Source organism: Cydia amplana, chromosome 10 (assembly GCF_948474715.1).
Source record: "Cydia amplana chromosome 10, ilCydAmpl1.1, whole genome shotgun sequence".
NCBI classification, from domain to species: domain Eukaryota; kingdom Metazoa; phylum Arthropoda; class Insecta; order Lepidoptera; family Tortricidae; genus Cydia; species Cydia amplana.
The window spans coordinates 8,566,632-8,580,695 of record NC_086078.1 but is presented as its reverse complement, the minus strand read 5'-3'; the positions used below and the strand labels follow the sequence as shown (position 1 = coordinate 8,580,695).

The following is a 14,064-nucleotide window of genomic DNA, read 5'->3' as shown; positions in this document are numbered from 1 at the left end:
TTGGGATGGATAGGCAGAATTGATGATTAACTAAGTACTTCTTAAACCTGTATAAAGAAGAGTTATAAATGTATATTTATTAGAAAAAAATTCAACTTAATTTTTGCTACTCAACCCTTTGAAGGAAATTAAAGAGGCGATGAGGCTTGAGTTTTTTTTTATCTGGACCGTTAAAGGGTCAAAATAAATGTACATATACATATATCCAACTACATACAGTCAGAGATAATAAAAGAACAAATTATATATAGCTATAGAGCTATACCGATAAAACTACCAGAAAAATGCATAAACAATAACAACTATTGTCCAACTATTTCATACCTATAGAGTTGTACACAGGAATATCTTTAGAGCCCACTTGGGCGTTAATTAACATTCAAAATTCGATAAGCGTACATAAATAAATTTAAGGAAAATTTCGATTGCAGTAGAAACTTGGTCCCAATGACTCTTGCAGAGCTATAAGGTTGATTAGCAAGATTAGACAGTTAAGTAGCTGATACACATACTCGTAAGTTCCAAGGGCATGAGTATCAGCCTCATGTTGTAAGATGCGTGGGTATCAGCCCTTTATTAAGGAAAACGTTAAGTACCCGGCCGGTATTCACAGGTCAAGTGTATTGGCGGGCAACTCTAACTTCTAAGGTCCAGGGTTGTCTCAACAAAGATCTGTACATACATTTTCGAGTAAGTAGGGGTAGTTTGAGAGGAATAACATTAATGAAATTGTCTCAGTGACTCTAAAATACTTAACCCTTTACTGCTGTGCATAGCAGTTTTAGCCGCGTGAGTCCCCGCGTACTTATATACCTATAACTAAGCATTTAATTAGAGTTTTGAAAGGGAGTTCAAAATTCAAAAACTCAAAAATTGCTTTTAAATGCCAGTGAAGTTAAATTTTAAGAGGACAGTGGACATCCGCTTACAAACGCTCATCCATATAAACGTATCCCCTATTTTCCTTTTTGGATAGGTATTATGATTTTAGAAAATGTTTTTACATAATTTGATGTATGTTAACCATAGCCTTCCAATAAGGGTTAGGAGATAGGTACCAAAATTGTGTATGGGGTTAAAACCCAAAGAGGAAAATGGGGACGCCAATTGGCTACATTCTTCATTTGCAAAATCAAATTTGCCACCCACAGTTTCCCTAAAACGCAAATTCTGATATTGGTGAAATCCCTCCAAAATGTAGATCTGAGAAATGACGCACAACCCTACAAAACGAGTTATTAGAAGGCGCAGGCCAAGCATTCTCATTGATGCGCGGGTGCGGGGAAGTTGATGAGTTCTTGGACTAACCATTGTGACTTGATCTCAAGAGTCGTAATAACTGTGCGTTATCGGAGAGTGTACTTATCCTGGTTTGGCCAGGTCTTCAACTTCTCGATGCTCGGTAAGCGAATACGGGATTAAGTCGAGTGACTTGCGCCCGCGGCTCCTTTTATAGTCATACCCGCAGCCCGGACCCGCCAGAAGCGGACGACACTCGCGCTGAGCGGACGAACATACAAACAAGTCATATTTACTATAACAATCATGAAGTCGCTGTGCATCTTATTTGTAATCGGTGAGTAACTTCTTTATTTACTTACTATTTATTATATTCTTATAAGTAGGTAGATACTTATGTGTTAACTGAACGTCCGATATTAACCTTCAAAAGTAGTTTCTATTTCGGAATTGCAGTGTTTCCCAAATTCTTAACGTAGTACTATTTACATATCATTGACATAGCTTATAATTATTTTCTTATAAATTCTACTAAGTACTAGTTTGAGGACGATGCAATAGAGATAGTTAAGTTAATTACATCTAGTATTGTCTTATTTATTTTTATTAGGGTTGAAAGTTTGGTTAAAGATAAATGTAACATTAAACTAAAATAAATACTAAACAACATCTAAGAAAATATGGGTTTATATGCAAGCATTTTGCAAACCACCCCGGTAACAGTTTACACTCATAACTCATAATAAATAAACTTAATTAAAACCTTATGTAAGTTGTCTTAGAGTGTGAAGTCATTTCTTTTAATTTTATGTGTCGATTACGTACCTAATGCGTATGCATCTTAAAAAGTAATTAAAATATTTAAGTTTTTGTTAGGTAGGTACCTCTGTTCTTAGGAGCTTTGTGAGTTTTTGTACTTATGTTCAATTTTAAACACATTAGCGTTGCTTCACTTAGATTGTTAACGAACATAATTAGGTACAGTATAACTTAGCCACAAAACATTTACCACAAATAAAAGAACACTTTGTAGCTATAATGACATCGATAATAAATGATAATATAAAGCTATAAGGAAAAACAAATAAAATATGTTGAATGTTAATTTGGTTCGATGTCATCTTCGCTGTGCAGACATAAATAAAATAAACATGATAAGTAAATAAGCATTATCTATCTACGCCGTGACCGAAGCTCATACGATTTAAATGACCTTTAAAAATATTTCATGGCGACCAGATACAATCAAAAATAAAACGTCTATTTAGGTACTAAAATTAATGAATTGCTTTGTTTTGCTTTCGAGGTATTCTGTGCTACGGACGGACAGACAGACAGACAGACATGACGAATCCATAAGGGTTCCGTTCTTTGCCATTTGGCTACGGAACCCTAAAAACGGCAAAAAAATCACGTTTGTTGTATGCATGGGAGCTTGGGAGCCCCACTTAAATATTTATTTTATTCTGTTTTTAGTATTTGTTGTTATAGCGGCAACAGAAATTTATACATCATCTGTAACAATTTCAACTGTCTATAGCTATCACGGTTCATGAGACAGACAGACGGATAATGGAGTCTTAGCAATAGGGTCCCGTTTTTACCTTTGGGTACGGAACCCTCAAAATCGGATACAAAACTAGTTAATGGATAAATTTATGTGATTATCTGTGAACTGTGGATATAGGCAAACCGAGGTGACAATGTGATTCATCGAGTTGCTAGTCGGAATTTCCACTGCACACTGCTATTAAGAAAGGTTGAACTAAACGTTTATTGAAAACACGTTTATCTGAGAAATCTCTAGGTTCTTTTTGCAAGCAAACAACTGTGTGACAAGTAACAACTTTAATGTATTAACTCAGTTAACTCTTTAGACTCTAGACCAGAACTTGTTATTAATATACTAGCCGTTCCTACGGCATCATTCTCGTGAGATTGGGTTTGTGGTCTTTCGTCTACCAACCCTAGGGGGTGGAAGTCGAAAAGTTAAATAGCCTGTGTCCTAACTAAATACATGCCAAACTTTTAGTCGTAAAATGGTAAACAGACACACAATCATAAGACAACCATTACATTAAATAATCCTATTTAACTAATGTTACAGCTATCACCAGCGCCATGGCGATGCAGATCAGGCCTAAACGGCAGTCCACCCAGTCCGAAGACACAAACGACTTGGAAGACCGCTACGGTTGGCAGTCGCAGGGCAGACCACAGTGGAACCAGAACCGATTCCCTGGGCAAAACCAGTTCCCGGGACAGAACCGATTCCCGGGACAAAACCAATTCCCGGGACAAAACCAAAACCAATTTCCTGGACAGGTAATGGCAAGAACTAAATTGAAGTACATAATTCAATTTATCGTAACCAGGATTATTTGGGTCATTCTCAGAATATATTTCTATGGTCAAATTAACACAATTTAGTGCAAGATATAATTTGGGAATATACCTAATATGGAGAAGGTAGTGACTGTCGAACTTACTATCGTTGCGAAAAAATACTTATTTTTAAATCTCGCTGTTACGAGTATGACGTGACATTTGTTTTGTTCGTTACCTACGAGTAAACTCTGCTGTCGATACCTATATGTATGCTAGTATGAATGAAATCTATATTCCTTTAACAGGGCCAATTTCCGGGACAGGGTCAGTTCCCAGGACAAGGACAGTTCCCGGGACAGGGCCAATTTCCGGGACAAGGGCAGTTTCCGGGACAGGGACAGTTCCCTAACCAAAGCCAAAACCAGCAGTCGACTGTGTCTCCTAATAATGCGTACGTTCATTTTCTTAAATATGTATTTATGATAATAACTGATTTGTGTGTGTTATAATTTGAAATATCTAATGAAAAATACTAATCTGACAACTGATTAATAACAAGACATATATTGTAGCCTACTCGTAACGTTTTCTGTAGATACTGGCTAAGTATTGTCTACAAAACTGATGACCGAATTTAAACTGTCGTGAGACATACTAACTTTTAAGCTAAACCTTAAAATTAACATAAAAACTGATGATCCCTAATGTTACAATGTAGGGTCGAGTTCACAAACATCTTTACAAGCCAACGTATCAAAAATATACCTCTTACGCGACCTTATTTAAGGCGTGTAAATTTATTTTTGGACCGTTGGCTTGTAAAGATGTTTGCGAACTCGACTGTTCACAAATCTCTAGTTACATATCGAACTCAGCCATTTTCATGGAGTTAGGTTAAAGTGCCATGGCATTAGCAGATTGTCGAAGTCAAAGTCTAAATTATTGATTCTACTATTTAGGCTTATTGAACCTAATGGACGTATGAATGACAAAATGCTGCAAATGAAAATATTTGAACATTAGTGCCTGAAAATTGCATCACAAATTTGTTAATCAAGTACACATTTTTAAATTTCAGAAATAGCAACACCGCAACCCAGGACCAGTGCATCAGCACGTGCCCCGTGACGGCGGAGTACAACCCGGTGTGCGGCACCAACATGGTGCAATACGCCAACCCGGGCCGGCTGGCGTGCGCCCAGTCGTGTGGCGTCAGTGAGTACCCACAATATCCACTTCCGTGTGGTTTCTATTATAATTTATAAATTAAGAGTACAGGGGGCCGATTTTTGAATTTCGATCGCTCGGTTTCGCCACTTGAAATTCGGTGGAAAACGGCGAAATGATAATTTTTGAAATACGAGCCATAGAAATTGGGAATCTAGTGGTATTGACCACTCGATATCAATTCTATTAGTAGAATTTAGATGCCTAGCAGTGGAGATATTATTTAACGAAATACATGAAATCGAGCGTCGAAATTCAACAATCGGCCCCCAGGTTACAATGAGGAAAGCCGGTGAAAACTATAGATATGGCACTCTGAACGATGGTACATTTTTGACAGTTCCTATTTTAGGATTTAAACCGGCAACATTTTTCTTTCAAGTTATACCCTAAGAAGTTATTATTATTGCATTTAAGTAATCGTCGTAATTGTAGTAGTTCAGAATACAGAATGTATCAATTAAATTAGAAGATGAGCCGGCCGTTACATATGTTTTAAACGTACAGCTCAGTCAGCATCTCATAGAAGTGGCCAAATATATGCTAACAAAAGGTGTGTTACGAATTACTTGGCTGACACATGCTGGCTGTACACTCATTCTACTTACAATTTTATTGTTAAACTTCCTTCTTTACCTACTCGAGTTACCTCGTGTAACTATTTATAGTATTTTATTTAATGTAATGCTAGTAAAACAACACTTAAATATAATGACTGTTGTTTAAGCGATGCTTTAATGGCTCCTTCTTAAGGAAAACGCCGTAAAATAACGCATGTGAATGTATCCGCAGGCTGGTCTGTGAGATTATTATGAGTATTTTTCAGATTAAATTATGTAGCAAAAAGTAACTTAATATAATCATGCCTATTTCCTGGAGGGGTACGCAGAGACCACGGATTTCCACTTGCTACGATCCTGACATACCTCTTTCGCTTCCGTTATTTTCATAAAGTTCCTCATACACTCAAAAAGTGTGTGTTTGTTAAAAAGTGTTTCATAAAAAGTACCTATGTCCAAAAAATACTGCTGCAGTCTTTGTATTATAAATAGAGGGTCAAAGGCAGCTAATAATCCTCATATGGTGTAGTTATCCTCTGAGTTGGTAAGTTATATGAGCCAAATGGTTATAACCTTCACGAATTAGTCAAGCCATAACTTGCCGGATGTAAATGTCAAAAGGATGTTTAAGCGGACTACGGTCTCTCATGTGGCCTCTGTTCAATTTTCTTGCCATTTTAAAGCATAATGTGTTCGTTTTTCAGCTGTTTCCTTGCTGAGGTCATCGCCGTGCCCGACGACAACTACCGCTGCACCAGCAGGCTAGATGCAACTCGAGTATCTACTTTGAATTATAGACTGAATTGATTAAATCATAGTTTTCTAAATTACTGCATTTTTACTGTTACTGAAATATTATGTAGTATATTTAAATTTTAAATTATAATCCTTATAAAAAGCTTCTTAGTGCTGTGCGAAAGAGAAGTATTTAGGTCCGATTTTATCATAGAAAACTAAAACAACACGATGCTAATCAAACATAATCAATATATTCTTATCCATAAGTGTGAAGAGTAAACTGGCAGTTGCGGGTGTGTATTTCATGCAAATTGACTTTAAAACCGTACAGTAAGCTCAAGAAGGCTGTGTTGTGCTGTGGGTACTAATTTCGGATAATGATATAAAAGTGTTAGATAATTTATTACTATTAGAAATTATTTTACAAATAGGTATATTTATACAAATATCTTTATTTTTTTTTTTTTTTAAACTTAGTAATAGGGTATTTATTGCACAAAAAAAATACAATCGTACAAGAAACTAAACGTTAAAATTAAAACTAAAATAAAACAAATCTTAAACAAAACTTATAAGTAAAAAATGCTCCCCAGGTCACCTTCATCATGCGATATGGTGCCCAGAAGGCTGGCAGCGTTACCTTTTTGGATGGCCAGGCTTATCCTCTGTCCGAGGTAGCTGCCAGCCCTCCGGTCACCTGAGGTGTCAATGAGACGCTGGGACATTTCCTTAAAAAAGCTTTTTGCGCTAGGCCCCCACGGTCCCAGAGTCTCTACGCCAAACGGCGCAAATATGTAGCCCTCGCCGAGGACAGCATATTTGCGCCGCTTGTTCTGTTCAGCGGTTGTAGCCGCAGCTCCCGCCTTGACGGAGGTCGCCTGTAGGTGGGACGGTGCGAGCGTGTCAACGCAGGTGGCGTCCCACACAAGCGTCCTCCCCAGCCTGATATAAAATATATATAAATATTTAAATACACAGAAAACACTCATGACTCAGGGAAAAAATCTGTACAGCTTAATATCAAGCATTATAACTGCCTTTACTGTGATTTGAACCCAGGACCATCGGCTTCATAGCCAGGGTCACACTCACACAGGGTACCGACTAGGCTTGCGTTACTCTTCCTTAGTCTAGCATCAACAAAGAAATGGCCTGATTCGAACTTTAAGTTACCTCAAACATTTGCTAAAGATGCTAAAGCATACTGGATCGGATTATTTTGACGTAGGACAGTCATGAATGGCAAAGTGACTAGGAAACAAATCTGATGATTTTAAATATTGCGGTATTTCGATTTTCTGCCGCGAATGCATTTAAGGCGCTGATTCGATTCCAGCCGTGGACAGCTGAACACTGGAGGGGAGGCCTTAATGACTTTTTCTCAAAAATGGACGGCAAAGTCGACGTTGCGGGTTAAAAAATAGGTCGCGAAGTGCGTAGTTTATGGTCAGTCGTGGGTCAGTCAAAAAATTAAAAAGTTAAAAACATTGCAGTCTCGATTTCGGGACTGCAATGTTGCATACAAATTCCATTATTTATCGAGTTCCAAACTTTTTAAAAGTTGAAATGGCTTTATCAAATGAAGGCAGATGATCAGTACCTACTTATTATTATAATGTTGGTACCGCGACTATTTAGGTGTCTCAAATAGGTTGGCGTATTTTCAGCAGAAAAATACACTTCTATTTTTTTTTAAAGGCGGCAAAGCAAATCTTTTTAATGGTTTTACTTTTTTCTGTGAAAATTAGAATGTTGCTTCTGTAAAATATTTCTATTTCTTGCACCATTTCTGAGAAAAGCACTATATATATCTCGGCTGGAAGGCTACTCTTCGGATTCAATTAAACGGATTCCCAAGGTCGTCCGTTTAAAACGAATCCTCAACCAGCAAGTAGCTACTTCCGAACCTCGACAATAATGTACTATTTCTTACGTGACATATATTTTAGTATATGACATGCATAGTAAAGTTACTCTACAGCTCATGTACATAGGCTGTAAAATCTATTAAATTTTCGAAATTGCTGTTTTATTCAACCCAAAAATGGCAGGTTTTCTTAAATCTTTATTACCACCAATCACTTTTTTGGATTTTGATTAAATGCCTCTGATACATCTAATGAACGATCGGCTAGTCATATGGGCATGACGAATCTCATATATATAATATATGATTTCCTTTTTAGGGTCACACGTCACTGCAAAATTTGAATCAATCTTATTTTATATTAAAGGAAAAAGTTACGCTTCCAGCAGGACTTGAACCCGAAACCTCCGCAATCCGTGCGTTGCTCTTAACCAATTGAGCTACGGAAGCCTACCAGGACCTCGCAAATCTATTTTTTCCTTTAATATAAAATGGGGAGTATCGCTCGCAGACATATCTGCTTGTTAAAAAAAATATTGAATCAACCTTGTTTAAAGGCTCTACATAGAACTGATCAAGTAGGTTCGCCCACTTGCAATTAATATTGATATTTATCTGATTGTGTTTATTGAAATTAAATGAAAAACTTTATTTTCAGGCAACTATGGGCCCATAGATAAAACTAGCATACATATTATTATAAAATATATAAAATATATCTTAAGACTAAAAACACACAATTATGGCTGCAAATTATTGTTATTGTTTGTATTTTGGTAATAGACCAAGAGGTATATCTAATAGAATTAAGGTTAAATTCTTTCCGATTTGGCTATGGAACCCTAAAAAGGTGGCAGTCAGCAAAGCGGGGCTTCCCTGCTAAACCTGAGTCTGAAATTGGAACAAAACGAAGATTCATGCACAACTGGTTGAACAACAATTTTGGGTTATTTTTAATTAAATAGCGTGGGCAGGTGAACAAGAATTCGTTTCCTGGTAAATGTAGGTAAATACCTAAAACTATTAACTATAACTAATCAACTTTTATTAATCTTTTGTTACTCGTAGAAACACGGGCAACAGACCCAGGTAGGTAAGTCATATTACAAAAAAATTGGAGCGTGATTTGAGCATGACTCAAAAGGACTCTACTTTTATAAATGTATAATAAAACCAGTTACAAGTAGTCTTACCACGAGTTTGACACTGACATATCTACTTATTTCTTTCTATACATCTCGCTTGCACTAATATGCAAGTACGAGCGAGATGCAATGATAGTAAGTTACGCACACGCTAGCGAATATGTCAATGTCAAACTCGTGGTAAGGCGATCTACCTATAGCTTAACAAAATAATGAATCAAATGAGCCAAATATGTTACATAAGTAATGTATTTTTCCCGAGTTTTTATTCTGTCGCCGATATTATTCGCAATGCATGTGGCAAAGTGATTCAGGATAAGAGCTGTTTTGACGGTGCGCGGCTTTGAACGTCTGTTAAACTCATGGAAACTGTTTAAGATTTTTTTTAATGCAGGCATAATTACTTATGTAAAAGTGATCGAACAGCCTCGCAAATACAGTTTAACTTCATTTGTTAATTGCAGAAAAAGTATATGTATTTAACCCGCCACAACGGAGCAATAGGTATCACACACACCCACAATCCGTTCGGTTTAGGTCTGCTGCATCTTCTACGTCCGGGGATTAAAATTTACCTACTCTACTCGTATTATCGTGTTTCAATTAGGTACCTATTATTCCGAAGCGTAATACACGAATTCACACAGGATGTTAATGTAGGTAATTAGAATGCAGTCTACTCTGTTTTCCAAGATTTAAGAAACTAGGTACCTATTTATTCCTTCATAACCTTGAAGTAATTTCTTCGCGACAATGCACGGTTGGTTCCGGAATCCGGTATTACTCACAATTCGTATACCGGATTTATTTCCCCACGAAGACTTATGATTTAAGTGTTTTATGCATCAGTGACTCGTTCTAATGCTTGGAACAGTTGGAACAAAAACAACTTACTGAATTACGAAAAACTTCAAAGAGGGATTATTACTTTTATATCAAAATCAGTTAACGGTAATAGGGTCAGATCGTGACGTGGCCACCATCAGAGAGTTAGTCCACTTTCCTCATAAATTTACACAAAAGTGTAATTATTTTTAGTCGAATTAATTGGATTGTTTTAATTATTTAATATTTTTTTACTAGGTATTTTCCGGTGCAAATAAAGCTTGCAAATTATGCTAGTTCAAATGCTGTGTTAGGGTGAAGTGAAGCCAGATGAGCATATGTGAGCGCGTGAGTTGCGTAATTCGAGCTGCAGAAATTCGAGCTACAGAAATTCGAGCTACAGAAATTCGAGCTACAGAAATTCGAGCTACAGAAATTCTAATGTACCTACCTATGTCGGCAGACAACTAACTCATTTTGCGTCGCCGTGGGAAACAAAAAGAAAGAAATGAAACCGAATGCAGCAGAAACTGAGCAACCGTAATTACGCGACTCACAACTCAAAAATATATGCACGTCTACCTTATAGTAGAGCTAAATCCAGGTTGCACCTTTGCACTTTTTGTGCAATTCGGTTGGCTACGGGATGGATACCATCCGTTCTGGTTTCAAAAGGATCTAAGCCCGGAAAATCATTTTAGTTCAGCCCTACTATATGTGGCATTGTACTATTATCTTATAGTGACATAGATATAACGTAACTTTATGACAATCATTTAAAGAACGCAACTACATTAGATGTTGGTATAAATAAATTACTTCAAGTGAACCTGTATCTGTAGAATAAGTAATACCATCACCCACCGTTGTACCATGTATGGTTGTAATCAGTTCCTGATTATGAAATTCGTTACAATTACGCATGTAGGAACTTGCTTTTTAGCGCAAACTTGAACCGACCGTATTCGAGGAAAAGTTATCGACCTTAAGTTATTGGTGTTATTATTCACTTTATACAACATTTATTAATACTTACTTAACTTTGGCAAAGGCAAAAGTTTAGGAATTTGTACTGTAAACGTGATACTACGTTCTACCTACCTACCTACCTACGTTATTACCTACTTTAACTAGAGATCTTTGTAGTGGTTTTTTGTTTAGATTTTTTTTTTTTTAACCCGCATAAATGTCAATGTGGTTCAGTGAAGGGGACGGACTGAAAATCAGCGCTGCGCAGGCAATTTGTAATGAAATGACTGACGCAGCGTATGCTGAGCCCGTTCCTTTTGCCGCACAATTATTCTTATTTTTTCAATCCTTATGTTTTGTAACCTGTATGCTTTTTGTGTTGCAATAAATGGTTTCTTATTCTTATTCTTATTCTAATCTAATTAGTCTAGTAAGAACCTGAATTGCATTAAACCCCTCATACATATTTTTACAAATTCAACTCCTCTATATGTTAACTACATGAAACAAGAGTAAAACCTACGCGAATGTGGCGAAACACTTTCAGTAAGAATGACATTACTATTGAAAGTGTAATCATTCAATTAGGCTAATTTTCATATAACCAATTTGTAGAGCATTATGGGCACCCTTCCGCAGGGATCGGATCTGGGGGACTATTTGTGTTAGTTGTAATTTAGTTTTTATTTAATTGTAATTTATTTTATAAGGTGAATTTTAGATCGATCAATGTGTTGAAATGTATTTGTTTTTGTATTTTGTTGTTTATATTGTAACAAATAAAATTTATTGAGTACAGATTTGTAGAGACACAAACTGGTTATATGGATATAAATGGATATGGATGGAAATTGGCTAATTTCCATATAACCAATTTGTGTCTCTACCTTTGAGTGAAACTCGGGTAGGTACCTAACTATATATGTCTCTTTTAGATTCACTTATAAGTAAATTTTGTAAACACATTCAATTGCGGATTTATGTTGGCTGATCGTTAATGATATAGTTTGTTACCTTTCACAAAAGTAGCCATATGGTCGCAATATATCAGTAAAGTTATATTAACGCACAATGTTATAATTACCGACCCTGAACTCCAGACCACCTGTTTATTTATTTATTTATTTATTTATTCAAGTCAGTCGGGGACAAACTTTTATAGGCCACTGAAGTGACTCCTGCTCGCGGGATGGGAGCGCTCCGCCAGAAATCCTAACAGTTTTCAGTGCGAAGCCGGGAAGTTTAAGAAGTTTAAAAAGTATAGAGAAATTAGAAGTCTATTTAAGAAATTAGTTTTGGAGACCTCCTGGTTCGAGGAATTTAGACACCCAGTCTGCCTCTGCCACGTCGTCTTGGTACCACGTGTGCGGCCCTGAGCCTACCCTTTATTGCACAATACAAGAAAGTACAAATAGCGGACTTAATGCCATAGGGCTACTAATACTACTATAGTTGTACTAGTAATAAAACCAGCAAAACCCTACGATCGTCATATTGTAGGTTCCGTCCAACCTTCGTTCAGGGTAAATGTTCGATAATTCACAGAACCGATCGATAAATATATGAAGCATATAGGTTTACGAATGAATTAGTAGCGTAGTTCGTAGCGAGGACCAACACATATGGTGGGGATGTTATAAACTCACAGGACTTAAGATTCGCTTATTATACGTCTGAGATCTCGCTGCACCGCGGACCGTTACCAACAGACAGAGTGCCCTAAAAAGGATCAATCAAATTTTAATTTAGTTATCAAACTATTAACCCAGAAAATGGTTCAATGGATCGCTTTACTAGGTAAGTTGTATTTGTTTTTATAGACTTGACCTACCTATTGTTACAAATTTAATTGGTATTTTATCTCGACGCCGGTAAAATATAGTGATTTAGTCATCTTTCTTAGGTGTCATAGCCGTCATAGGTTTAATTTGGTTCTTGAGTTTAGCCTTGACAATAGTAAATATATTCGTCGTTGTGAGCACGGCTATGAGTAGATAATGGAATAAGTTAGGTAACTCATTCCATTTTAGTAGAGTGCTGAGTGTAAGTATTTAAATATTTTGATTTTCGACTAAGGTTGCTGCTGTTGCTGTTGCTGAAAAGACGGTCAAAGGGCAAGCGCTCTCGTGTTTGTATTTGTATACGTACGTCACTCAGACAGTCAAAAAGGTAGAGCCTCACTCCTTCTGCTTTACCGACCTTCTGTAAGTGCCTGAGCATGTACCTTATACAAATGCAAGATTTAAAAGCTTGTAGACGGTCTTCCCTTATAGACGCGTCTTCGCCACATTGAACTTACAACCATAAGTAAAAAAAATTATAACCCGAGAACTGGTGACATCTTTTTAAGATACCTAATTTGTGAATCTAAGTTCACCAAATACCCATCGGAAAATGTAGGCCTTGTGATAGCTATTTAGCCATTTAGCCGATAAAATATTGCATTCTAATTGGAATAATTATACCTATAATTATAATTATACCTACTGAACACTTTACGCTAAGGGATGACTCACGTTAGACCGGGCCGTGTCCGGGCCGGAGCTTCCGGCGCTTACTTTTCTATGACAATGACAGGTGAGCACGTGATGCTTTACATAGAAAACGAAGCTCCGGAAGCTCTGGCCCGGACACGGCCCGGTCTAACCTGAGTCATCCTTAAGAGTGTGTTTTGGCCCTTAAAGTTAAACCCTAATTAGAGCGTCGAAGTCGAACCAAACGTGCACTCGGAAGTGAGTGTCGAATGCACCAAGGCTTCAAGTTCATATTTGAAACTGTAAAAGCCCACGTAACAATGACATAAATAGCGAACGCAGTATCATTTTATAAAAAAACCTTGACTTTGCAGTCAAGAATTTTTTTAGTCGAGTTTCGGTTCCGAAACAAAATGCACCTTTTCAATATTGCCAAACATTGCCAGATATGAAAAAGTTTATTGGAAATATTTTATGTTGTAGGTACTACGTTTAATGTGTTACCGCATTTATATTGCTATTATACACTTAACCTCATAAATATTTTGATCTGTGAAAACATTAATTTGATACCGATATCTTTCGTTCACTGCAATGTTTTATTGGATGATTTGAGGAAATTTACCACTTTAAATAGGTTAAATAAATCATGGCTTACTGTTACAGTGGTATTGGTCTGTTTGAGCGGATCG

General features: G+C 36.8%; 1 protein-coding gene across 1 annotated transcript; it reads left to right on the top strand.

The window, feature by feature from the left end:
- Positions 1 to 1,457: 1,457 nt before the first annotated feature.
- On the top strand, positions 1,458 to 6,181 carry LOC134651441 (uncharacterized). Its single transcript, XM_063506547.1, has 5 exons — positions 1,458 to 1,576; positions 3,347 to 3,556; positions 3,871 to 4,018; positions 4,646 to 4,782; positions 6,059 to 6,181. The coding sequence occupies exons 1-5, from the start codon at positions 1,546 to 1,548 to the stop codon at positions 6,118 to 6,120; spliced, it is 588 nt and encodes a 195-aa protein (XP_063362617.1). The 5' UTR covers positions 1,458 to 1,545; the 3' UTR covers positions 6,121 to 6,181.
- The last annotated feature ends 7,883 nt before the right edge of the window (positions 6,182 to 14,064 follow it).

Coding starts and splice junctions, on each gene's coding strand:
- LOC134651441 (XM_063506547.1), top strand. CDS start 1,546: ATGAAGTCGCTGTGCATCTTATTTGTAATCG. Junction 3,557..3,870: donor ACAAAACCAAAACCAATTTC/CTGGACAGGTAA, acceptor TATTCCTTTAAC/AGGGCCAATTTCCGGGACAG. Junction 4,783..6,058: donor CGCCCAGTCGTGTGGCGTCA/GTGAGTACCCAC, acceptor TTCGTTTTTCAG/CTGTTTCCTTGCTGAGGTCA.